Source organism: Anthonomus grandis, chromosome 9 (genome assembly GCF_022605725.1).
Source record: "Anthonomus grandis grandis chromosome 9, icAntGran1.3, whole genome shotgun sequence".
Taxonomy (NCBI): domain Eukaryota; kingdom Metazoa; phylum Arthropoda; class Insecta; order Coleoptera; family Curculionidae; genus Anthonomus; species Anthonomus grandis.
In genome coordinates, this window is record NC_065554.1 from 16,780,624 (window position 1) to 16,805,182 (window position 24,559).

The following is a 24,559-nucleotide window of genomic DNA, read 5'->3' on the forward strand; positions in this document are numbered from 1 at the left end:
AACATATTTTAAACACATTAAGTAAGTTGTTATAATGAACAATTTGACTTTTTAAACAAAAGGTCATCAATTTTAAATCTACATAAAATGGTGACAAAGAAGAATGGCTGAAAAGAAATATTCCCTTTTGCTATTCAACTTGAAGGAGTATAAAATTAATGAAGGAAATAAAGAATTATGCTTGCACCCCCTTGTAAATATATAAAATTTCCAATCATCCATTCATGGAAATTTGCCCTGGCTAATGATGGTAATGCCATTAATATTTTACTCCTTACCTGATAGACCTAAATATCAATGTTTCACCATTTTTAAAATTCTGCATCATTATAGAACATGGTACAAATAATTAATTATATTACACAACACAACAAAATAATTAAGTATATTATGCAGTTCTTGTGTTGAGTCTTACCATAATAAATCTTAAACAGATTTAAAATGTAAAAATGTGATATTACATAGAGTAGAGTGAAATTTTGAGACTTATGAAATGTAATATTGTCACTATATACACTTTCAAGTCGAATAAAAGCCTGCTATAATATAAAAAAAGTACATATATATTATTTTTGACCAAAATGATAAATTATTGGCTATCATTACATGTAACAGCCATGTTATTACATGCATAGAGTAAATTAAAAAGAGCGGATGTAACTACATATATGAAACATGTAGGTATATAATAAAATAGAAAATAGATGCAAAACCTACCAAATAGCTTATTTTAAGATTTTTATAATACATTTTATAATACACTCTTAATATATCCAGATATTACAATTACCTATTGGTATTGTATATTTCCAAGGTAAGCAAACCATAATTTCCAACAAACTTAAAAAAATTAAATGATTTCTGTAAATCTAATTCCAACAAATTTAACTCATGGACAAGATTGCCTATAATAAGTTGTTTGTATTGATAAGTTTATGGACATATTATATATATGTTAAAATTGTATTTTGCACATATAGTATTGACTCTTCTTCTCACATTGTGAAGTAGCAGTAAATGCAAATGTTTAATATTAGATAATAATGTTTAAAAGTATTAAGTTCTAAAAAAAACAATAAATCTATCTCATATTCCCTCTATTCTAAGCAAGAGCAGCATACCATCACCCAAAAAACAACTCCACACAATCTAAATCTCCTTCATGCCTAACAGATATGTGTAACATTCATCTTTACCCAGAAGATCAAAAGTTTTAGTGAATGTTGTTTGTGGCTGACCACTATTTTTTAATACCACAACAGGTCACAAATTTTAAAATATTTTTGTTATTATGAGTTGATGAATTGCAACAAGTTCTTGTAACTTCTGCTTGTTTGATATGATTCAGAAGTAAATGAAAACTATGATAAAATAAATATTTCTTCCTATATTTTTTCCAATACAAAGATTTTATGAATATTAGATAAGAAAGTTAAATTTACTGGATATGTGATGTTATGTATTTACTGTTAAAATAAAAATCAAAATTAACTGTACAGACTTTACTGACTAACAGAAGCTCTGTAGAGTAGTTTTGTGCCTTGAACAGGCATTAAGATGGAATTACAGGTAGCCATAATTTAACACAGATTCAACTAGAGCTTTAGATACATTAATTCCATGAAATCTAGGTAGCCACTATCTAATTTGCATAAATCTATAAAACATTTTTTCTAATTTTAGATGTGACATATTCAATATGATTACCCCGTTTTCCAGTGTGGATCAAAATACACACCAAGGTATTTAATTTTGTTTGACATGGCTATTTTTTGCAAACATTCACAAGCTACTAAGTATCTTAGTCTTAATCCATCAATAGCTACGTTTACAATGCGGGTACCAAATATTTAATACTTGGATCAAATGATGTCACGAGGACTATTTTTTCGGTGTAAATGGCAACACACTAAAATTTGATACGCGAATTTGATGCTTCCCAAACAGGGTAGATTAAATTTAGTTTTTTTCAGTGTAAACACCTAGGACCTATTTTGAAGTACCAAAATGACAAGTTTGGACAAGACATTTTATTGGATGTTAGCTTAGGAGGTTTTTATTTTTGTACACAAAAATAAAGAAGAAAATCCAGAGGACAAGCTTAAGCCTTGAAGAAGAAATTATTAGTTTATTTTTATTATCTTTAAGCAATAACACTTTTAAAGATTTAGAGCTTATGCCCTATAACTCTTCATCTAAACTCACTTCAACTGACACTTTGATCCTAGAGATACCCCCGGACTAATTTAACCCTCAAAATCAATCCTTGTAAACACGGCTGTACTAAATAAAAATATCATTTGATCCATTGACCTAATAGATCTGCGCATTGTAAACATAGCTAATGATACTAGTTTATGTACTTCTGATCTGCGATCTCTTCATGAAAGTTATAGTTTTTAAAAAGCTTTTAGGGGAATTTTGCCTGTCAAATGCTTTTTATACTTTTGATACCTTGACTCCAATATAAGTGTTATATAAATTTGGTTTATTGTACAGGACTTCCTAGTTGTAAATGTGTATTGGTATAAGTTTTAACCCTAAATGACAATAACAATTGGTATTTTTTTAGCATTTTATTGATTTTTGCAAATTACCATGAGATTTAGTTTTTTCAGGTGTCACATATTTGAACCAGTTTTACAGACTGCAATTTTATAAAATTTGAGATAAAAATTGATCTAATCATTTATTTTGAGTTTCTTCATAAGTTTTTAGTATTTCTGACCCAAACTTAGCAGCTAAATCTGACAATTCTTATTGGTTGGTACAACATGAACTACATTTACAATGCCTGTACCAAAAATCTTTAATACTTGGATTAAATGATGTAAGGACTATTTTTTGGTGTAAATGGTAGCACACTAAATGTGAATTTGATGCTTCCCAAACAGGGTAGATTAAATTTATTTGTTTTCAGTGTAAACACCTAGGACCTATTTTGAAGTACCAAAATGACAAATTTGACATTTGATTAGATGTTAGCTTACCAGAGCCATATTTTAGCGATTAAGCGCCTTACTCGGTTGTCTTACGATGTCTTAAGCGTTACGTCATAATATTTTTTCGCTCGAATGACGTCATGTCTAATAGCTGTCAGAGTTTAAACTGTTGCTACGTTTTCGTTGCTATTGAATTTGTTTGAAAACAGAATTAAACCATGAAAACACTCATTTCGCTCAGTTTTCAAAACATTTTGAGGTTAGATCCAACCTTATATCCATAAATTTTTTAAGGTCGGATCTAGATCCTAACGAGATTGAAATTAGTTTGCCTCATTCCGACTATTTTTCAAAATGCATAAACAATTGCAATAAATACCTGGGAAAATTAGTCACTGATTTTTAAACTGAAATTACACAAAATATATCTTTTACCTACTTTCTTTAATTAACTTTTAGTACTACTTTTACTAAGGGAAAAACAATAATCGCAGTAATTAATAATTACCCCCAAATTTCTCATTCTCAATAAGCTTTTCAACGCAAATAAGTTTTAAAGTTGAACAGAGAAACTAAATAAACTAAAGAATGTAATGTTTTTCAATTCAAAAAAATATTGAAAACATCGATTTATTGTTTACTTTTGTTTGTATATCTTTCCTTCTGACATATCGAGTTTATTAGCGGTCTCGGGAGACCGCTGACAAACGCTTAAAGCGCCTTATACGGTGACGTCATGACTTGATCGCTCGAATGAGATGTCTTAAAGACGCTTATAGCCGCTTACTCGCTAAAATATGCCTCAGGTTCTGATTTTTGTACACAAAAATAAAGAAGAGGAAGTAAAAGACAAGTGAGCCTTGAAAAAAAAAATTAATTTATTAGTTTATTTTTATTATTTTTAAATAACAATAACACTTTGATTTAAAAGTTATATCCTATAATTCTTCTTATAAACTGATAAGCTCCCTTCGACTGACATTGTGATCCTAGAGATAATCCTGCTCTTAACCCTCAAAATCAATTGTTGTAAACAGGGCTGTACTAAATGAAAATACTAATTTGATCCATGGATCTAATAGATCTGCTCATTGTAAACATAGCTATTGGCATAAAAACTGTTATGAGACCCATACACAAAATGAAATCACAAAATGTGCATAGATAAAATTACATAGAATTATACATAAGGGTTATATAGATAGGTGTTGACTAACATTTCTTTTTAATAAAATAGGAGGTTACTCAGATTACCTGATTACAAGGTGTTTTTTAAGATAATTTATTATTTATGAGTTTTGCAAGTGTAAGGGGAAAAAGCAACTTTCAAACTATTTCTGACACAAACTAATTCCAACAGTACAATTTCCTTTTCTAAAGAATTTGTCATTTCACAGCTGATGAATTATTTGCATTAAATTAGCAATTCGTATATATTTATACATAGGCTTGGCAGATTTTGCATCTAAATTACTCATTTTATTTAAAAAAATAATACTTACATAGATCAGCCCGGAATAGTACCGATCCTTCAAATTGTGCAGTACACAAGCCTCATTCAAACAAGTCAACTCGGCCATGTCCTCAACCTTGTCGAACTTAGGTGGGTTCATTTTCTGGATATCATCCCGAGCAACCATAATCCTCTTTCCTGACTCTTGGAGCTCCACCTCGACCTCATCGCCCCGTTCTCCCTTTATGGAGGCCGCAACGAAGCCCTGGTTCTCATGGGGCACCCACACGAGCCTCTTTTGGGTCCATTCTGCTTGTGTCGCCGGGTCATTGTAGTTGTTTCTGTCCACACACAGAAATTTTAGTTCGGGATCGTAGCGATCCTTGGCATCCGTGTCGGCCATGGTACGAGAAAGACAACCGAATACCGAAACAAAATACAAAAGTCACTTTTTTTTTTGTGTTCTTGGGGCAAACAACCTGTCACCTTTGTCGGTAAAAATTCATTTGATATCACCTGAACTCATTGAAAAACTATTGAATGTGAATAGTTTAAACAATTTAACGTCTTTTTGGGGGAATCGTAGTCAAAAAATGTTGATCACCGACCGGTTTATTAGACTTTTTGTGTTCACGTACCGTGTGTCGTGTTCTGATCTCGCTCTCGCGGTCTGTGAAATGTCAGTCAGTCAGTTCGGTAGTCGTGTTGTTAACCGTCGTTTCGGCCGCGCCCGTCTGTTACCGACCGAGCGATTGACCGGTTTGCGACGTTGTCACGTTTATGTTCAGCATTTCAGTACCGAAAGATGTTAATTCTTCCCCTGCCCCTTTTTAGTTTTGAGCGTCGCTTATAGAAGCAGATAAACAATATGACTATTGACGTAATGTCAAATTTTCAAAATGGTTGATGGACGCCATCTTGAAAACAATAATTTATGGGAGGAAGGGAGAGATAGAGAACTTGTGAGACATTCTTTTTGAGATTAAATTGATGTTTTATCGAGTATTTTATGGTCCTAGAATATTATTAGTACATATTATCAGTGTTCCAAACACAAAAATTAATAATTATAATTACATACATCTAAGAGAACAAAAAACATATTTTGTGTCTAAACAAAATGGCAGCTAATAAAATGACATGTCCAACTTTTAAAATGCCGGATGTGGGACATCTTGAGAAAAAAATTAAAGGGAAATAGATGAGTCTTGTGATAAATTAGGTTGCGTTTACCACCATTAGATTTAACTAAATTCGCGGCCTTTTTAAAAATAATTATACAGAGAGTGTTACTGAATGATGTTAAAGGTTTGTATATTTTAAATTCTATTTGAGTTCATTTCATTTATTCGTAAACAACATACAACAATTTATTTTTACAGGTCAAGGTATATGTATAAAAATTTTCATCACATTACAAAATTGCAGTTACAAACACATGTGTAGAGACATTACAAAACAAAGTTAAAACTTGATTAAAAGTACTCCTCAAATGAATAGAAGGCATTCATTAAAAGGTAGTTTTTTACTTGCCTTACTTTGAAATGTAATAGGTCAAGAGCCTTAATACGTGTTGGAATATAATTATAAAACTTTGTGGCTAAATACCTGGTTCGGTTTCTAGACCTTTCAAGTCGGTTAAAATCTGGCATAAGATCTCAACAGTTTCTAGTTGGATAGTTGTAGAAGTGGTAATGAGTTTTATAGAGATTTAATTTTTGATGGACATGCAGCAAGCACTGTAGAATGTAAACAGAAGGTAGTATCAAGATTTTAAGCCCCTTAAATTATTGCCTGCAATCTTCACAATATCCCAGTCTAGTCAGGATACAAATGTATTTTCTCCGTTGCCTAAACACTTTGTCTTTATGGCAAGAGTGCCCCATGACAAAATAGCAGAAGTTAGATGAGGATGAGAGTGAAAATTACTACGGTATGCTATAAGAAGAGTTTGTACAGTTTTTTTGAAAGCTTAACCAAATGCTGGTCCCATGTCCTAGATCGAGGTAGACACCAATAAAATTAGGCTCCTTTGCATAATTTGAGAGAATAGGATGCTCAACTGTATTATGTTTCAAGGTAAAGTTAAGTCTTTGAGTTTTTGAAGTGTTAAGGGAAAGACTATTTGCCAAAAACCACTGAAGGAGGTTGTTTTCGGAGGTATAAAAATCCATGTCATCAAGATAGAAGGATAATAACTTTGGTAGTAAGTTGTGTCTTCAGAAAACAAAACGGTGTTTACTGATTCCCCTCATAAAAAGGCCAAGTCATTGTTAAAAATAAGAAATAGTACAGGTCCCAAGACAGAACTTTGTGGCACTGCATACTTCAATGGTTTAATATCAGATTTATTCTGATTAAAGCAAACATATTGAACTCTGTTTGACAGGTACGACTCAATCAACCTAATTGCTCCAGGATGAAAATGATAGGCATGAAGTTTTTTAAGAAGAATACTATGTGTTCAAGGAAAGAAAGAGGAACACAACAAGGAAACACAATATTACAAGGAAAGAGGCTAGGATATCGAGAAAGTTCTTAAATCCTTCCAAAACAATATTCGTAAAATGGTCCAGAGCAAGAGTTGTTGTTCTGTTTTTACGGAATCCAAAGTGAGAAATGGCAAACAAATCATTAGACTCAAAATAGTCATTAATTTGTGTTTTTAAGATGCGTTCATACACTTTTTTTTATTAATTTTGTATTAATTTCATTAGTATCCTTACTGTGGCTGTTTTTTAAATCATTAATGGCTTTCATTACTTCTTAACTTGCTATTTTAAACCTGTCGTCGTCAGACTTTTGATTTAGTGGACTGTATTAGGTTTTTTGAGATAGATTGAGAATTAAAATGGTGCTTCGTTCGTTCAATGAATGTTCGAACGCACATTAGTGATGCGGAAAAATGTATTTTTAAATAAAGTAGTTAATTATTAAAGAACCATCCTATGATTTCTCAATTTAAACATTCCGAAAAATAATTAAAAAAAATAAAAATATTCAATATCAATTAATCTTAGATTGATATCCAACAAAACCTAAAGGGAGATATTAGTATTGGGGATTAAATTCAGATATTCATGAAATGTGTGGTTAGTATTACTGATTTTACTTATTTTATTTTCAGCAATGGAGCAAAAATGTTGGTTAAAACTATTAGCATTGAGTGATTTTCTCATTGTAACTTCTCAGGAAATAAAAACTCAATAGCCTCTATAATTGAGTTGAGTATATATCAAAGGACATGCTGTCAATGAAATCAAAGTTGCAACATGAAAGTATATTGTATCTCAGTAATAGGCCTGTAGCAGATTCTATAATTTTAGGATTAGTGCGGGCTATTTGACACTTAAACAAAATGTCTTTGTGACCTGAGGTGTGTGTGAGAAAGTCTTACATGTAAACAAGGTACTGTTAATATTGGAGAAAAAGTTATTAAGACATTTGTCGAATCATCACGGATATTAAACTTTATTGATTTGTTTAGATTAAGAGACCTAAAAAAGTTGCAGAGTTCTAGAGCCTTAATATCCCTTTCACCAAAGTGGACATTGAAGTCACCCGATATATTTAGAGGTTTTTGTGTATTTAACTTTTTAAAAACATTTCCTACTACAGTGGAAAACTATTTTAAGTCACAATCTGGAGTATAATTTGAAAGGGACATTCCTGGACCAATAATTTTAAGTCGAAAGAAGTCTATATAAACGTGAACCCTAAAAAGGTTTAGTTTAGTTTCAGTTTTTAATAAGTTTTTCAAGAACGGTTTGTGATATTACACGGAATTTTCAATACAATTTTACAAAAAAAGAACTACGCCATTGACTTAAGTTTAAAATTAGGATTTTGTAATAATTATTATTTGTAATATCAATTATAAACAAAAAAAAATCCTCTATCAGTTTTACCTAAAACTTATCGTTTGGAAGAAATAGTAAAAAAATGTGTTATGTTGCCTTCATCAAATAACACCTTCAAATTATCAATCATTACCGAATATGATTGATATATATAAACCATTTTCACAAATTAAATCAAAGTACATGGGTATTGAGGAGATTAGTTATGATATGCTTCTGTTTAGCATTGATTTTTTGGCTCTTGTGATAACTACTCTTTTCAATAAATGTTTACAGAATGGTGAATATCCTGTCGTGTGGAAAACAGCTTTAGTAAAGCCACTACCGAAGATTACACATATTAGTAGTCTGGATGAATTACGACCAATTTTACTCTTGACGATCATTGGGAAAATGGTTGAACGACTGGTTTCCGTTATAAAATTAAAATTTAATTTTTGAAAAAATCTGATTAATTAAAATAAACAATTGAATTAAAATTTACTTTATTTTTATTAAAATTTCTATAATATGCCATTATTTTTTAATTTTTCGTTAGATTTTTTTAATAAGCTTCGTTTTTTTTTATTAAATGATATTTTCCATTTAGAATTATTTCATTGAATACTTGTGAAATCGCTAAATAGTTTAGCCTAAAAAAATCAAATATTCATAAGATATTAAAAAAAATTTTTTTAATTTTTGAATTTAAATAGTTTAATTGTAATGAAATTTTATTTCATACATGCCCTTATCAAATATTTTAAGAGCTTCGTAGAATTTAAGCGGTATTTGATCTTTTTTTGACAGAACGCCTTAAAATTTGTCAAGATTCTTAAGTGCATAGTCAAACAACATATTATAAAAATCTCATTAAAAGTGTAAATAAGCAAAATTATATAAAAAATATTTCAAGACAAAGAAAAATGCCTAGGAAAGTTTTGTTAAATTCTTAACAACAAAATGTAGCTACTTTCCGTAAGTAATGAAATACATAACAAACGTTGGCAACGCTGTTTGCTCTCTAAGATACTGGCGCTAAATTAAACAATTACGAAATAGGTAGGATTGACGAACAAATGAAATTACATAAAATTGAAAAGTAAAATTTTTATGCTTTGTTGTTTCATATACAGGAGTGAAATATGTAAGACTTTTCAATTTAATGTAAGTCAGCGATTTATGTATCTAAATATGTATACATAAATATATGACTAACATATTTTTATAAATTAGAAGCATCTTAAGAGGCTAGTTTACAACAGCCCAATATACTTAAGAGCACTTGAGAACTGCATATAATATTTTAGTTTGACTTGTTTTTAGTTGTAGTTGACCAAATTTTTTACGGCACTCCAAATATGTAAAAGTATCTATAGGATGTTCCATATATACCTGTTAAGGGCTGTGGGATGTGATAAATTTTATAAAAATGTCTATAACGTCATTAAAGTTTGATTAAAAAAAAATCTTAAAATTTTAATATTATGTAGGTCAGAAGTCATAATGCCTATAGGATTATTTAAACTGTTCTTAATATCACCTTCACATCCCTAAAGATCAGCATCTTATTTCGAAACACCATATGTACTTTAATAATACCAGTAAACAGGATCTCATGTCAAAAATTTCCTCATCTGAAAATTACCTAGGCTTCCTCATCACCTCCCTCAATTTGGACTATGACTGATGAGACACCCTGTATAATATATCGATACAACCTTATTTATTGTTACAGCCAATAATAATTTGGTTATTTTAAAATAAAATGTATAAAATTACATATGCGTTCGGTTGCAAAAAAATGCGTTATTCGCGCAATAAAAAATCGCGGCTAAGGTACTCTCCAGGTACAGTTTCGCTACCAAATATGGATGAATTCGTTACGAAATTGGTTTGTATTCTCGGTCGAGGCTTTCAATTCAAACTGTTACGAGATAACAACCCGAAACAGATGTTCATGTTTTTCGATTTGTATGTTAATTTTTTACTCTGTTTAGTAGATAAAAAAGTGTATGTATTGAGAGAACGTTTTGGGGATTTAGGACGTGTTTAATTGTAAAAATATATAGTAGCAGCTTACCCCGTTTCGAAATCGGACATTTGATTTGTTGGAACATTTTTATGAAAGTTTTTGACAGAATGTTTCCGGGCTCTGTTTAATTCATGGTCAAAAGCTGCAATTTTCTCCAAATTCTCTCTGATTTGCGCTACGTTTACGTGAAGAATGTCATCTGACCGTGACATTTTTTTGGACAAAACAAATTTTCGAAAATAGAAGTGTCAAAAATCATTTGCCAAGTTTTGGGTTAACAAATCATGGTTATCAAAAAGCCAAGAAACATAAGAGTTCAGAAAGAGTAAAGCAATCTTAACATAAAGCTGTAGAAAATCATTCAGCGTATTGCTGATATTAATATTTTTTCATATAACAATGCAATGAAAAATAATTGAAAAAATTATAAGAGGCATTTATATTTTGTAAAAAAAAATATTATAATAGTGTGATCCATTCACCGAGATCACCGATCTCCGAGATAATACAGCGCAACCTGGTATATAAGAGGAAATTATTTGAAAAACCATATAACTTGAGATTTTATGAAATGAGAAATATGAAAAGAAAAATTAAGTTTAAACTTGAGAGGTCCATCCGTCCATCATTCCTATGAATTGAACAATCTTGACTGATTTGAGACAAAAATAACCAATTATCCATTCCATTGATGTAATTGCACGTAACATATGAATGCAAGTAATATATTGCTCCGTCATAGACTTTAAGAACTTACTATTTCTGTTAAGTTGGTGGGAAGAGAAAAAAATTGGACAGCAACCTTTGACATCGGGTGGCTTTATTGTGGAGCTTAGATTTTGATGTAAAGTTTAAGAAACATTATAAGAAGATAGAATCACGATCATTCAGGAAGGAGGTTCTTAGCATTTGGAACCACTTGGTGGTGGTTCTTTCTACGAATATCCCTAACAATTTTGCAGCACAAGCGGGATGTACCTAAAATATTCATGCAACTAGTTATTTAACGGTTTAGCGACCCTTAGAAGCATTAGATGCAAGGTCCAATAGGTGTTTCTCTAAAACTGTTTTTACTAAGTTCTGGCCTTTCATGGGTTTATCATTTGAACTCTAGGTTTCATGTAAAACGTGTTCAACACAACATATACAGTGCTTTTCTTTGAAGTCCCCCCCCCATTTATTTTTTGAACGGGTCAAAAAAAATTTTTGAAACTTGGCATAAGTAAATTGGTCTATAGATACTATTTTTCACTATAAACTAGGTAGTTGTAAATTCCAAGATGGCGGCTGGGCGACATCTTGAGAAAAAATTTTAAATAGAAAGGGGGGTCGTGTGGTACCTCATTTTAAAGGTCTCAATGAGTACTTTATAACCGTGAAATATTAGACCCATATCTTGACTCGTTTCAAAATGGCGGCCTAATAAAAAAGTTTTTTTTTTATTTTAACGTTTTACATTTTTATTATTTTTGAATAGGTAAAAATCAGTGTACGAAAATAAATGCGTCACTATTTTATTTTGACATAAAAACGACAGTTCTAAATGTCAAAATAACACATAAGCGCCATCTTGAATAAATGCATTAAATAGAAATCTTGTGTTACCTCATTTAAAAGGTTTTATTGAGTACTTTTAATATTTATTACATGGACTCGGTGGACTCCGTTTTGACCTGTCTAAAAGTAACAGCCAAAAAAATACACTGTTGCGATTTTATTAACGTTTTTAATAATAATATACAAATAATTTATAATTTTTGAATTTTGGATTTAAAGATTAACTTTTTGGTTTCTAAAGAAGTTTCTAAAGTTTCAATAACCTTTAACGTGAAATGTAACATACGAGGGCGGTTCAGTAAGTCTTTAGAAACCAAAAAGTTAATCTTTAAATCCAAAAATTATAAATTATTTGTATATTATTATTAAAAACGTTAATAAAATCGCAACAGTGTATTTTTTTGGCTGTTACTTTTAGACAGGTCAAAACGGAGTCCACCCAGTCCATGTAATAAATATTAAAAGTACTCAATAAAACCTTTTAAATGAAGTAACACAAGATTTCTATTTAATGCATTTATTCAAGATGGCGCTTATGTGTTATTTTGACATTTAGAACTGTCGTTTTTATGTCAAAATAAAATAGTGACGCATTTATTTTCGTACACTGATTTTTACCTATTCAAAAATCATAAAAATGTAAAACGTTAAAATAAAAAAAAATACTTTTTTATTAGGCCGCCATTTTGAAACGAGTTAAGATATGGGTCTAATATTTCTGGGTTATGAAGTACTCATTAAGACCTTTAAAATGAGGTACCACACGACCCCCCTTTCTATATAAAATTTTTTCTCAAGATGTCGCCCAGCCGCCATCTTGGAATTTACAACTACCTAGTTTACAGTGAAAAATAGTATCTATAGACCAATTTACTTATGCCAAGTTTCAAGAATTTTTTTTGACCCGTTCAAAAAATAAATGGGGGGGGGGGGGACATCAAAGAAAAGCACTGTACAACCAATAACTAAATAAAGTTAGTTTCCAGGATTTGATTTGAGCAGTAGAGAGATCATATCCATTGTGATTTTTTTTGGAAACAATATTAATTTATTTACGTAATTAGCTATAAATTTAATATTACAATTTTTAAAGTTTACAATAATGTTTAACGCTTAACTAAATGAACTCCTAAACAATGCATAATTGGTAGAATTGGTACCAGAGTTTGATTTATAACTGTATGTAAACAACAAGTGTGGTTATTACATTAAATCTAGTTAAATATTATTGACTAAAACTAAGCTTGAGTTTCTTGTTTAAATTGTGATAAGAGGTTTCTTAGGATTTTTTAAAGCTATATTGGTTCTACTACTATTTAGCCTAATATTATTATTTATGTGATACTAAAGTGATATGAGAGTATATCATTTGAATATCCAATGGTGTGGTTGGACTTTTTAGCTTACAAACAATCTTAAAAATTAATTTCCCTGCTCTAACCCGCAAATATAAATAAATATCATTAGTGTGCATGAGGTAGTCAAGATTAAAACGATTTTTAAGTACTTTATTTTGAAGGACTTTAACTTTTTAGAAACTAGTTTTTTATACAGGTGCCCCACACTGGTATGAGGTATCTTGATCTATTTCTTTGTTTAAACAATAATAAGCAACAAATAATTTGATTAAGTCATTATGGATACAATTAACCAGAACTTCGAAGGTATCCTATAATACAAAAAGACAGTATCGTCTGAAAATGTAAAATATTGAGCACCCAATCCCGCTAGTCTCAGACTAAGAACAAAAAGCGCATAAACCAGTGGGCCCAGTACAGATCCTTGAGGTACACCACAGTTATAAATTCCACTATTCTGACGATTTTAATGTGCATATTGCTATTCAACAAGTACGACCTAATCAAGGCAAGTACAATATATCTAAAACCCATTTTTTCTAATTTATCTAGCAAAATAGTAAGTTCGATCGATTCACATAGATCGTAGCGTAGATAGTATCCGCGACATTTGTTAATCGCTCATCTAAACGCAACTTAACATTCAATCCGCTTCTGTCATTCCCAAGTTGACAATAAAAAATAAGGTTAGATTTTCGAGACATTTGTTTACTTTTTTTCCATCCGGAGTATTTTTTGATTGCTTCAATACAAGCCTCACTAAAACAGGTGATAGTAGTAATTAATTAGTTTAAAATGTCCGGATATAAACGCAATTATGGATTGGAAGAAACCGTGCCCTATCAACTATTCGCTCGCTCCCAACAGAAAGAAAAACTTGCAAACAAGAGTAATAAAAACACAGACCACCACAAAATATTTCTGCAGAGCAGTATAGTTTCCCAAGCAAAGGGCTCTGCATATGTTGAAATTGGTAACACTAAAGTTATTGTCTCTGTTTTTGATCCTCGAGAAATTCCCAACAAAGTAGATTATGCACTTAAAGGGGAGGTATCTTGTGAATTCAAGTATGCCCCATTTAGTTGTCCTAAGCGCAAGTTTAACCAATTTAACAATAAAGAAAAGCATTATAGCAGCATGATGAAAAAAGCTTTAGAATCTGCAATTTGTTTACATGAATTGCCTAACTTTCTGGTTGATATTCATGCTATGGTTCTTGAAGAAGATGGCTCCGCTTTAAGTGGCGCTATAATTGGTGCTGGTTTGGCTCTAGCTGAAGCAGGAGTTCCAATGTATGACTTAATAACCTCTGTTACAATGAATATAGTGCCTAAAAAGGATCAAAATGAAGCAAACCAAAATGAAGAAGATGAAATGCATAGTCTATTAGTCGTTTCAAAACTTCACACACATAAACAAATATGTCAGATATATCAAAATGGTTGTATATCTTCAGATAAACTTAAGGAGTATATAAAAGCTCTCTCTAAGAGTTGTGATGATATTGTGCCTATTGTTCAAAAATGTTTGTTAAAAGCAGTTATGAGTAATATTAAAAGTTAGAATTATTATTTGAGCTGTATTTATTTAGTTAAATCATCCTCCCCTCTTTCCTTGTGTAAGGCCTGGAATAATCATATAACTAAAAATAAATAAACTATAAAACTTGGTATTAATTATGTAATACAGTTTATTAATTTCAAATTTATAAAAAAGTTTATTTTTGAACTATTTTAAAATTAGGGTAACAGGGGGGGGGAGATAATATGTGAGGCCCTATCTCAACTGTGACATAGCGGACCGACGTAACGTCAAAAGTAAAGGTATTACAGATACCCTATTTATTGAAAGCATTCAGTATTGCCCAGTGATTTGCATATTATCAATAAAATTTGAAAAAAAAGTATTAAATTCGAGCAGAATAAATAAATTGTAAACTAATTAAATAGGGAAACGTGCGGAAACATGCTCGGACCCATAATTTTTTGTTTGTTTAATATTTTTCTCATAAGAATTTTTAGTTAGAGTACTGTAGGAGAATCAATTATGATTTTTAAATGGAACCTATATATTCCTTAAAACATTTTCGATTTAAATCATCAAATAATAACTAAATAGAAAAAGAGTCTCGCTCCAATAAACAAATGAGAGCAGCTGCCAATGTTTATGGTGTTCCCGATCTACAATTCTTAGAACTCTACCTCAATCACAACTCTTTATTATTATTCTTCATTATAACACTAGTTGCTGTTTTTTTTTTTTGAAAAGTCAAAGACGACGCGAAGTTACAACGAAACGTCTGTTATGTATAATAATATATTGAGTCAAAATATAGGCTGGAAAAAATTAATTAAACGGTTACTACTAGTAAGTGGTTAAGAATATTTTTGTCAGAGATTTGGTTAAAGCAGTAAGACTTCCTGAGAAAAGCATTACGACGATAATGATTTGGTTGTTTTGTTAGCTATTGTAAAACATTTTCACAGTACCTTAAATACTTATAAAATCAAAATGATATGCATTCAGGGCTTATTTGGTCCAAGATATATGTGAATTGAATTTTTCGCATAAATAAAAAATGTATGTGATCCCAAGTATTTAAAAAGACGTTTTTTATTCAGGCAACTTTTGCGTACATACGTTTTTGATGAATTGGGTTACTCATTAGCTAGATTTAATGTTTTGAAGTTGTTTTAATAATTGATGTAGGCTGCGAGATTCCCAAATCTGACGCCACTGACCACTGGCCTTTTTTATGGGCTAACTAAAAACCTATAATATTAATAATTTGAAAGACGAACATTTTCTAGTATCTACTTAATAGAACATTAAACGAACTTTTTAACATGCTTCTTTTCTTATTATTCATCTGCTGCTCTAGTATGTAGTTACTATAAGAAATTTTTTAACAGTATTGTCACATCAGGATTTGCTTAAAGCAGTAAGACCTACTGAAAGAATCATTACCAGGATAATAATTTGGATTTTTTTTTGTTATAGCTATTGTAGAAGATCTTTCCAGTACCTTGTATATTTACAAATACAAAATGTTATCCATATAAGGTTTAGTTGAGAGAATTTTTTAAATAATTTTTCGAATAAATGAAAAATTCATGGAATCCCAACTTATTTAAAAATACGGTTTTTATTGAGGCACCTTTTGGGTAAATACTTTTTTGATAAATTAGGTTACTCATTAGCTAGTTTTAATAATTGATGTAGGGTGCGAGATTCCTAAATCTGACGCCACTGTCCTTTTTTACGGGCTTACTTAAAAAGTAAAATCTATGATATTAACTATTTGGAAGACAAAAACAGGGAGAAAGACGATCTATATTAATGAAGTCTTAACCTTTCATTAAAAGAAAAAGTTGAATATAAGAGTATCTATAGGATATTACACACAAAACACGTCTATTTTTTATAGTGTGCGTATCTGTTTAATGTTTTTAACTTTGCCTATACACTGAAACATACTTTAAGCAAAATAGACGTGGATAAAATAAAATAATATGAATTGCTAAGTTGGAAACAGAAGAACAGGTTAAAGGTAAAATGAGATAAAAATATATTCTCTCTAGTATTTGGGAGAACATTGACAATCGGCAACATTTGGATAATAAACTCTATATGTTTCGGGTATCTTGATCGTTAACATTATTATACATTTCAAACATGAGCTCGCTTTCATATATACAAAGTGTTCCGTTGATCATGTTACAAACTTCTAGGGTAGATAGAAAACGTCAAAGAAAAGTTCATATGAACATGGGTCCGAAAATGCTTCCTCAGGGAGCTAGATCTCTTTGAAGATAACCTTTAAAAACTATAATTTTATAGCTTTTCGTTTTATAGCTTCGGAACTACTTTAGCTACTACAACCAATATTGAGTATTGTGGGACGTCCAGCTAAGAAAAGGCGAAAGTTAAAAGCACTTAACACTCGCTTTTCGGCCAATGAACTTTAATATTATTAATAAAACAATTACTTAGAAGATTTAAAGGCCTTTTAATGTTCTAAGCATAATTAGCATTATTAATAAAATGAATAATTCTGAAAAAGGCATAAGAGCATTATATTCTGATACCAAATATCCCCCTGGTTTCCACGCATCTGGTTAAAGTTATTTTTGTTTAGTAGGTTCAAAAGAATAAACATACTAATAATAATTTATGTCCCAAAATTGGTTGGGGTAGGTAAAGCAGTTACCCTATAAAACGAAAACGTTTTTAGAAGTTATTTTTAAAGAGCTCTAGCTTCTTGAAAAAGCATTTCCGGAGCCATGTTCATATGAACTTTTCTTTTTTTTTAACGTTTTCTATCTATTCTAGAAGTGAACATGATCAACGGAACGCCCTAAATAAAAAAGGGAGTTAAAGACAGTTTTAATATACGAAGTCTTAAAAGACCGCCTATAGGTATACCGATATTCCATTTTCTCTTTATTATTTAAATAGCTTTTTTTCCAGGCCAAAACTACTATGTACTTCTTTCTCATATTAGGAAAGAACTAAATAAAAAAGACCATAATTTAGGGTATGAGTCATTACAGAGTCATACGAGCATTTAATAGAGTCTATGTCTATGTTCACACAGCCCAAATATAGTAAAGAGAATACTATCCAATCATCATTTTACGAAATATCCTCTTTATATATTTTAACCACCTGCGTCCTATTTGCAAATAATATTTAAAAGCTAGCGAAATAGAGGAATGTTTGAATTTTCATTAAGTAACTTTGTTGCTGAGAAGTTCATATTCGAAGGCCTTACTTAAGTCACAAAAAAATATCTCAATATTTTATTAATTAGATATAATATTTCCAAAACTGCTTCTTGTTTTTTATGAAGCTCAAATTGAAGAAAAATAATTTAAAAAAAAGTTACTAGAAGAGTCTCAAGACTCACGCTACTAATTAAGAAAGCACTTATAGAGTACCCTCCATCAATTATCTATTTTGTAGTTTTTTTTATGATCAAAGATGTTTTACACTTTACTTCAAGCAATTTTATGATTTAACAACAATTACACAATGAATTTAATCTATGTGAACTAGGACAACTAATATCGGATCTAGCGATTATTCGATTATTAATCGTATGGTTATTATTTTAAAATCCTTCTTATAGTATATTATAATAACCAACCAAAAGTATTGGCGAAAAATTAATTGCTTCAAATCGATACGTCGATCCGCCGTTCCGCTTTTTTTGTTCTGTGTAGACGCGCTCTCAACTTTCACTTGACATAACTCCATGCGTGAATCGTCAAAATTGTTATGTGTTGTTGGAGCTGAATGACGTGTAGGTGAAAATGTAAAATACATAAATATTTTTTAAAGAAAACATTAAAAAACCAAGGAAAAATGGCTCTGCCAGGAAACGGAATATTTGTCGTCAAAGGCGAAATGACGATCTTAATAACTGCCATTAAAAGAGGTTTGTTCAATTTTATTTTTTCCTGGGATATTTCTTAGGTAACTTATGGTCCTGCTCATAAATTAAATTATGAGGAAACATTCAATAATCTTATTATAATTATTAGGAAAAGCCAAAATAAGGTTTGCCTTTTAAAAGAAAAGAAATAAAGGCCCTATATTACCTCATATAAGGATAATTATTAAAAATGCAAAACATTACAAAATCCTGCTCATCTTGCCTTTAGTGTTTATCTAATCTGATACATAAAGTGAGAAGTAATAAAGAGCAATCAAATATGATAAAAAATAAACCTTTATGAAAAGATTTGCAGTAAACAAACCATATGGATAACTTAACTTTCATTACACATTTAAAGGCTGTTCAATATATTTTTTTTGTCTTTGCTTTGAATGCTTCCTCTGCTACTATTAGTTAATTTATTTATCATTACAAATTTATTTAAATAAATTAGTTTATTCTCAAGCATATTAACAATCATAACCAGAAAAAATATTTATTACACACTAAATTTTAATTTGTGTTTCATCCTAACATGTAAAACATCTTTAAGATATTAGTTAACATCCTAAGTAAGTCATTGTGAATTGAAGAACCTTTTTAACCCTAGTTTTTGAACATTTTTAGTTTTAATTTTATTACTAAAGAGTATATATTTTATTCCTTGATGCAGACATTTATTAAAAAATGTATTTTCTATATATATTTAGATAGTGATGTAAAGACCATTTGAATAGGTAGCCTAACAAATGTTAAACAGGAATATGAAACATGATAAAAGGAAGAACTAATATTGCTTCCTCCACCAATAATATATTTTGCAGTTTCTTTTATTATTAAGTACCCCCAAAAGACTTGGAGTTGAAGGCAACTATACCCAAATTTGTACAATAACCCTATTATATCAAAATAAAAATTACTCTATTATATCAAAAATGTTATATTTAGGTAATGTAATAATAATTATTTCTGTTTTGCCCAAACTGCTGGATAGTACCAGTGCTTTCGCTAATTTTTATATTGGTGGGTTTAAGATGAGAAGTGTTCCTGTAAATTCAAAAACTTATTTTCTTTAAACCTTTAATTAAAAGATTGTTGAAATTATCCATTTTTATCAGTTTATTATACCTACTATTCAATTCTGAAAGTTTAATGTTTAATTCTTAAATTTTACTTTATTTTCAAGGTCTATTTAAAAATTTAAATAGAAAAAAATGCATGCCCTTGGCTTTTTTTTGTAAGAAATAAACTGAAAGAACTAACTTATAAGTGTTATCAGAAATTGCTTAGTTTTTACTTCATGTACAGGGTGTATTAAAAAATATAGGTCTTTAATATTATATTATGAAGGGAAAAAAGCACTAAGAACACCCTAAATTATTGGTTATATGGTTATATTATTTAAAAAAATATAAGCATAGCTGACATAAAGCTTGGTAGTTTTTAAATTTTTGGTTATATTATTTGTTGTGCAGAGTTTCTTTTCATAAAGAAAAATTCCTTTAATTTTTTTTTCTAAATTTATTTTGTATTGATTTTTAAGAGCAATATCCACTTAAATAACTCCCTTGACCCTTGACAAATAAGAAAAGCATGAAAAGTTATTAGAATGAGCACATAATTCATTAAATTTTAATTCTGAGTTATTAGTTAGCAATAGATACTCAATATAATACTTAATAAATCATATTTTTAAATTCATAGGTTTGTTAACTGGAATTATCTTTTAAAACTGTAAAGAAAATGTAATACACTTGGAATACCCAATACTTATCAGCTTTATTGAAAAATGTTTTAATTTCCAAAACATAAGCATGGTTGACATATGGTTTATCATTAATAATAAAAGAAAATTCTTTGTAGGAGTAAAATGGACTCTCACGAGATGTGTAGATGATGAAACTGACTCCCTTATGAAGAGTTTTCAAGAACTTAAGGATCATCTAAACAGAATAGATGATTTAAGGCTCATTGAAGCCGACATGTTCCTATCACCTTTTCTTGAAGTTATTCGCAGTGAGGACACTAGCGGTCCTGTTACTAGCCTTGCCCTGGCTGCCATTAACAAGTTTTTGTCTTATGGCTTAATTGGTAGGTCAGGTCTAGAAAGAACCAAAAGCCATAACTTGTAACAATCTTATTTTAGACCCAACTCATAGCAATGTACCACAAACAGTATATAATATAGCAGATGCAGTAACACATGCAAGGTTTATTGGAACAGATCAATCTTCAGATGGTGTAGTTTTAATGAGAATTCTGCAGGTGTTGAGGACACTGACATTAGCCCCTGAGGGTGCCTCTTTGACCAATGAAAGCCTTTGTGAGATAATGCTTAGTTGTTTTAGAATTTGTTTTGAAACCAGAATACATGGTAAATATTTATATACACTATGAACAGAGGAAAACCTGTTGTTTTTTTATTACCTGACTTTTCACATGGCTGAAGTTTAGATCTAGTTTTTTGATAAATTTATAGAGTTACTGAAGAAAACTGCAGAACATTACTTAAAAGACATGGTACAATTAGTATTCATGAGGTTGCCTCAATTTTCTGATGACATCAGCACAGTTAGAGTTAAACAATTGAAAATGAGAGCTGGAATGGACCAGACTAGAACCAAAAAACGCAACAAACACTCTTTCAGAAAAAAAAGTATTGAAGATGATAAAGGTTCATAAGAAATTATTTTTTTTTGCCATAAGATAACTAATGAATATTTTAGATGCAAGTGAAGAATCTACTGCCAAAACTCAAATTCCCAAACCTGTTACCCCAGTGGAGGTTACCTCTGCAGAAAATAATGTGGTTGATATGCAAGGCCAAATAATTCAAGAAAATGTAGAACCTGTTTTGGAAATTAACCCCCAGGAACCTGAAGAGCTTAATCCAGAGAGCATACAGCCCAGTTCTGAACCTATTCCAACCAATTCTGAAACTGTTACAACAGAAGGACAAGGATATGAATCAAAAGATTATGTTAACCAACGAGGAATCAGATTTACACCTCAAATGCAGGATGACCTAATTTTACTACCTTATGGACTTGCTTGTGTGAGAGAGTTATTTAGGTAAGTTTCATACATAAATACTTTCAAATTAAGAGCATGGAAAAGTTGCACTTTTTTTTTAAGATAATATTATTAAAACTTTTGAGTAGTTGCTGGGGATCAATCTTGTTGGTTTATTTAGTGTGTGCATTTAGTTGATCATTTTGTCAGGTTCTGTGCCTCTTGGGTTTTTCTAACCTATATGACCATGCTGTGCTTAAAAGTGAGGTTGATGGAGAAAACTCAAATACTCCTATAAACTATGAGTGATGTAAGAGAGCAAGCAAGAGAACAATCTCAGATTTAAATTCTTCTAAAATTCGAATAATTTAACTTAAAGGTAAATGTGTTTTAAAATTTCTTGCCAGTCAGGCTTACTAGAAATTCCTTCAATTCTAAAAGTATAGACCAACTTAAAACAGAATTAAAATATGGGCTTAAAATTAAACCATCTTCATAAGCCATCAACAACAGTGTTAGTACATTTGTACTAAATATAATGTTTTTACGGAGATGCAAAAGCTGTTGTAAAGTAGTGAGGGACTCTTGTAAACCTAATTTTATAGCTGACATTTTTTTTTTCAACAGTTTTCTCACTTTCTATATTGGAAACTGCTGCAACCGTATATAAGTTCGTTAGACCACCAATTCTTTTAATCCGTCAATTAAACTAGTTAAGTTTTAATTCTCAGTTGCGAGAAACCTTCTGATATTTATTAGTCACAAGATTTTGAATAATGAGACTAATAAACCTCTCTTAATTGGGACTACTACAAACCTTAAAAAGTTTAAAAACACTGTAAAAGCTTATAGTATTGCAGATTATTTTAATAACTGATTTTGATCTACTAATTATAATTTTCTGTGTTTATTAAGTTTCTTCCCTTGTTTTATTGTTATAATATTATCATATAACTATATAATCAAAAATGGATCATGTTATTAGGTTTGTAACCGAGTTACGGGTATTTGTAGATATTAGGACGCTTTTAACACAAACTCGTAAACTTAATAATAAAGTACATTTTGACTTTGACTATTTTATTTCCAGATTTCTCATAAGCTTATGTAACCCAAACGACAAAGGCAACAGCGAAGTAATGATCCACTTGGGTTTGACTTTATTAACGGTTGCATTTGAAGTGGGGGCGGATAGTATCGGCAAACATTCCACCTTATTAGCATTAGTTAAAGACGATTTATGTCGAAACTTGTTTTCTGTATGTTACAAACGTTATATTAGCGGCTTCTATTAATGACTTAATCTCAATTTGCAGCTATTAACTACTGAACGAATATCGATTTTTGCGGCAGATTTGCAGGTGTCCTTTTTAATGTTCGAATCTCTAAGGGGTCATTTGAAGTTCCAAATGGAAAAGTATCTGACCAAACTTATCGAAATTGTGGTTAGTGATAATCAAAAGGTAAAAAAAGTGTACTGCTCTAGCTATTTTTATTTATCCCTGATACTTATTTTAGGTAACATATGAACATAAGGAGGTTGCTCTAGATAACATCCTGAATCTTTGGCGAATTCCTGGATTTGTAAATGAGTTATACCTAAATTACGATTGTGATATGTATTGTACAAATTTGTATGAAGATTTAACGAAATTATTGGCCAAAAATGCTTTCTCTGCGACTAATGGAGTGTGGCATACACATTTGCTATCATTAGATGCACTTTTAACAGTTATTGAAGGTATGTAGATATTTTCATTAACCGCACATTAATTAGTTAACCTCTTTGATTGCTTTTCTAGGTATAGAAATGCACTGTACAGAGCTAAAATCACTAATCAGCGATGCTCCGGTGGAAGCCCGTACCATTAGTGAAAGTAGTGATCCAGTTGAGAATATTGGGAATCTTATTGGAAAAAACCATTCCAGAATTAAGTATACCAATACAGTTCCAGACCTTGATAGTTTACTTGCGAAGAAAAATATTAAAAAAGTTAGTTTTATTTAAAAATGTCGACTTATTTATAATCGTTAATTTATTCTAGTGGCTTCCTCAGGGAACAGAACACTTTAACACAAAACCAAAGAAGGGCATACAGTTTTTTCAAGAACATGGCGTTTTAAAACCTGAACTGGATGTAAATGAAGTGGCAATATTTTTGAGGGAAAATCCGGCATTGGATAAAAAGATGATTGGTAAGTCTAACATTACACAGGAAAGACCTTACGGTGGTGTCTTGTAATTTTCATAGGGTTCTTCTAACTTTAGTTTATAAACCGATTTCAACCATTCTTTTTTTACTTAAACTACATTTAAATTTTGTCCCGTAATTAAATTGTTTTATTTCAGTTTTCAAGGCACTCTACAACAAACAAATATTTGCGAATTATTTCCTAATAAAAGAGCCGGCTTCTCATGGAGTTCCTTCTTTTTTCGTTAAAAAATGTATTAAGGGTCTTTCATATTCATTACTAATATTATATAATCAAGCCCTCTTAAATGGTCATTTCCCAGAGGTATGGAAATTATCACATGTTTCTATTTTTAAGAATGATCAAAAAAGTTAGTAAACAAATATCGCCCAATTAGTACACTTTGTATTTTCGGAAAGCTATTTGAAATCCTATTATATTAAAAATATATTTAAATATATTTCTAATCTAGCTGGAAGTCGTCAGATCATTTTGGAACAACATTGTTATTTATACTGAGTACCTAAAATATAACCTTGATCATCATATTCAAATTGATGCCATTTATAATGGGTTTAGAAAGGCGTTTGATAAATTAGATTACTCCGTATTGCTAAATAAACTATTTAAAATTCGTGTGGGCGGAGCTATATTAAAATTGTTGCCATTGCAGACTTCTAATAAATCTAAATAAATAATGCTAATATAAATAAATGCTATTGTACCGCTT

General features: G+C 30.5%; 3 protein-coding genes across 4 annotated transcripts in view; 2 read left to right on the top strand and 1 right to left on the bottom strand.

Annotated features, from left to right (window-relative positions):
• Positions 1-5,085, bottom strand: part of LOC126740819 (myosin heavy chain, non-muscle) — a 54,406-nt gene extending 49,321 nt beyond the window's left edge. For both annotated transcript variants that reach the window (XM_050447010.1, XM_050447011.1), the window contains exon 1: positions 4,445-5,085. In XM_050447010.1, the coding sequence (XP_050302967.1) occupies positions 4,445-4,798 (354 nt within the window). In that variant the 5' untranslated portion in view covers positions 4,799-5,085. The remainder of the gene's footprint in view (positions 1-4,444) is intronic.
• An 8,790-nt stretch (positions 5,086-13,875) lies between these two features.
• Positions 13,876-14,755, top strand: LOC126740370 (exosome complex component MTR3). Its single transcript, XM_050446346.1, has one exon. The coding sequence runs from the start codon at positions 13,980-13,982 to the stop codon at positions 14,745-14,747; it is 768 nt and encodes a 255-aa protein (XP_050302303.1). The 5' UTR covers positions 13,876-13,979; the 3' UTR covers positions 14,748-14,755.
• Positions 14,756-18,466: 3,711 nt separating this feature from the next.
• LOC126740380 (Golgi-specific brefeldin A-resistance guanine nucleotide exchange factor 1) overlaps positions 18,467-24,559 on the top strand; it is a 34,515-nt gene continuing 28,422 nt past the window's right edge. The window contains exons 1-10 of the mRNA XM_050446366.1: positions 18,467-18,624; positions 20,488-20,715; positions 20,771-20,998; positions 21,104-21,298; positions 21,351-21,696; positions 22,727-22,895; positions 22,953-23,099; positions 23,155-23,377; positions 23,439-23,629; positions 23,682-23,832. Of these exons, the coding sequence (XP_050302323.1) occupies positions 18,552-18,624; positions 20,488-20,715; positions 20,771-20,998; positions 21,104-21,298; positions 21,351-21,696; positions 22,727-22,895; positions 22,953-23,099; positions 23,155-23,377; positions 23,439-23,629; positions 23,682-23,832 (1,951 nt within the window). The 5' untranslated portion in view covers positions 18,467-18,551. The remainder of the gene's footprint in view (positions 18,625-20,487; positions 20,716-20,770; positions 20,999-21,103; positions 21,299-21,350; positions 21,697-22,726; positions 22,896-22,952; positions 23,100-23,154; positions 23,378-23,438; positions 23,630-23,681; positions 23,833-24,559) is intronic.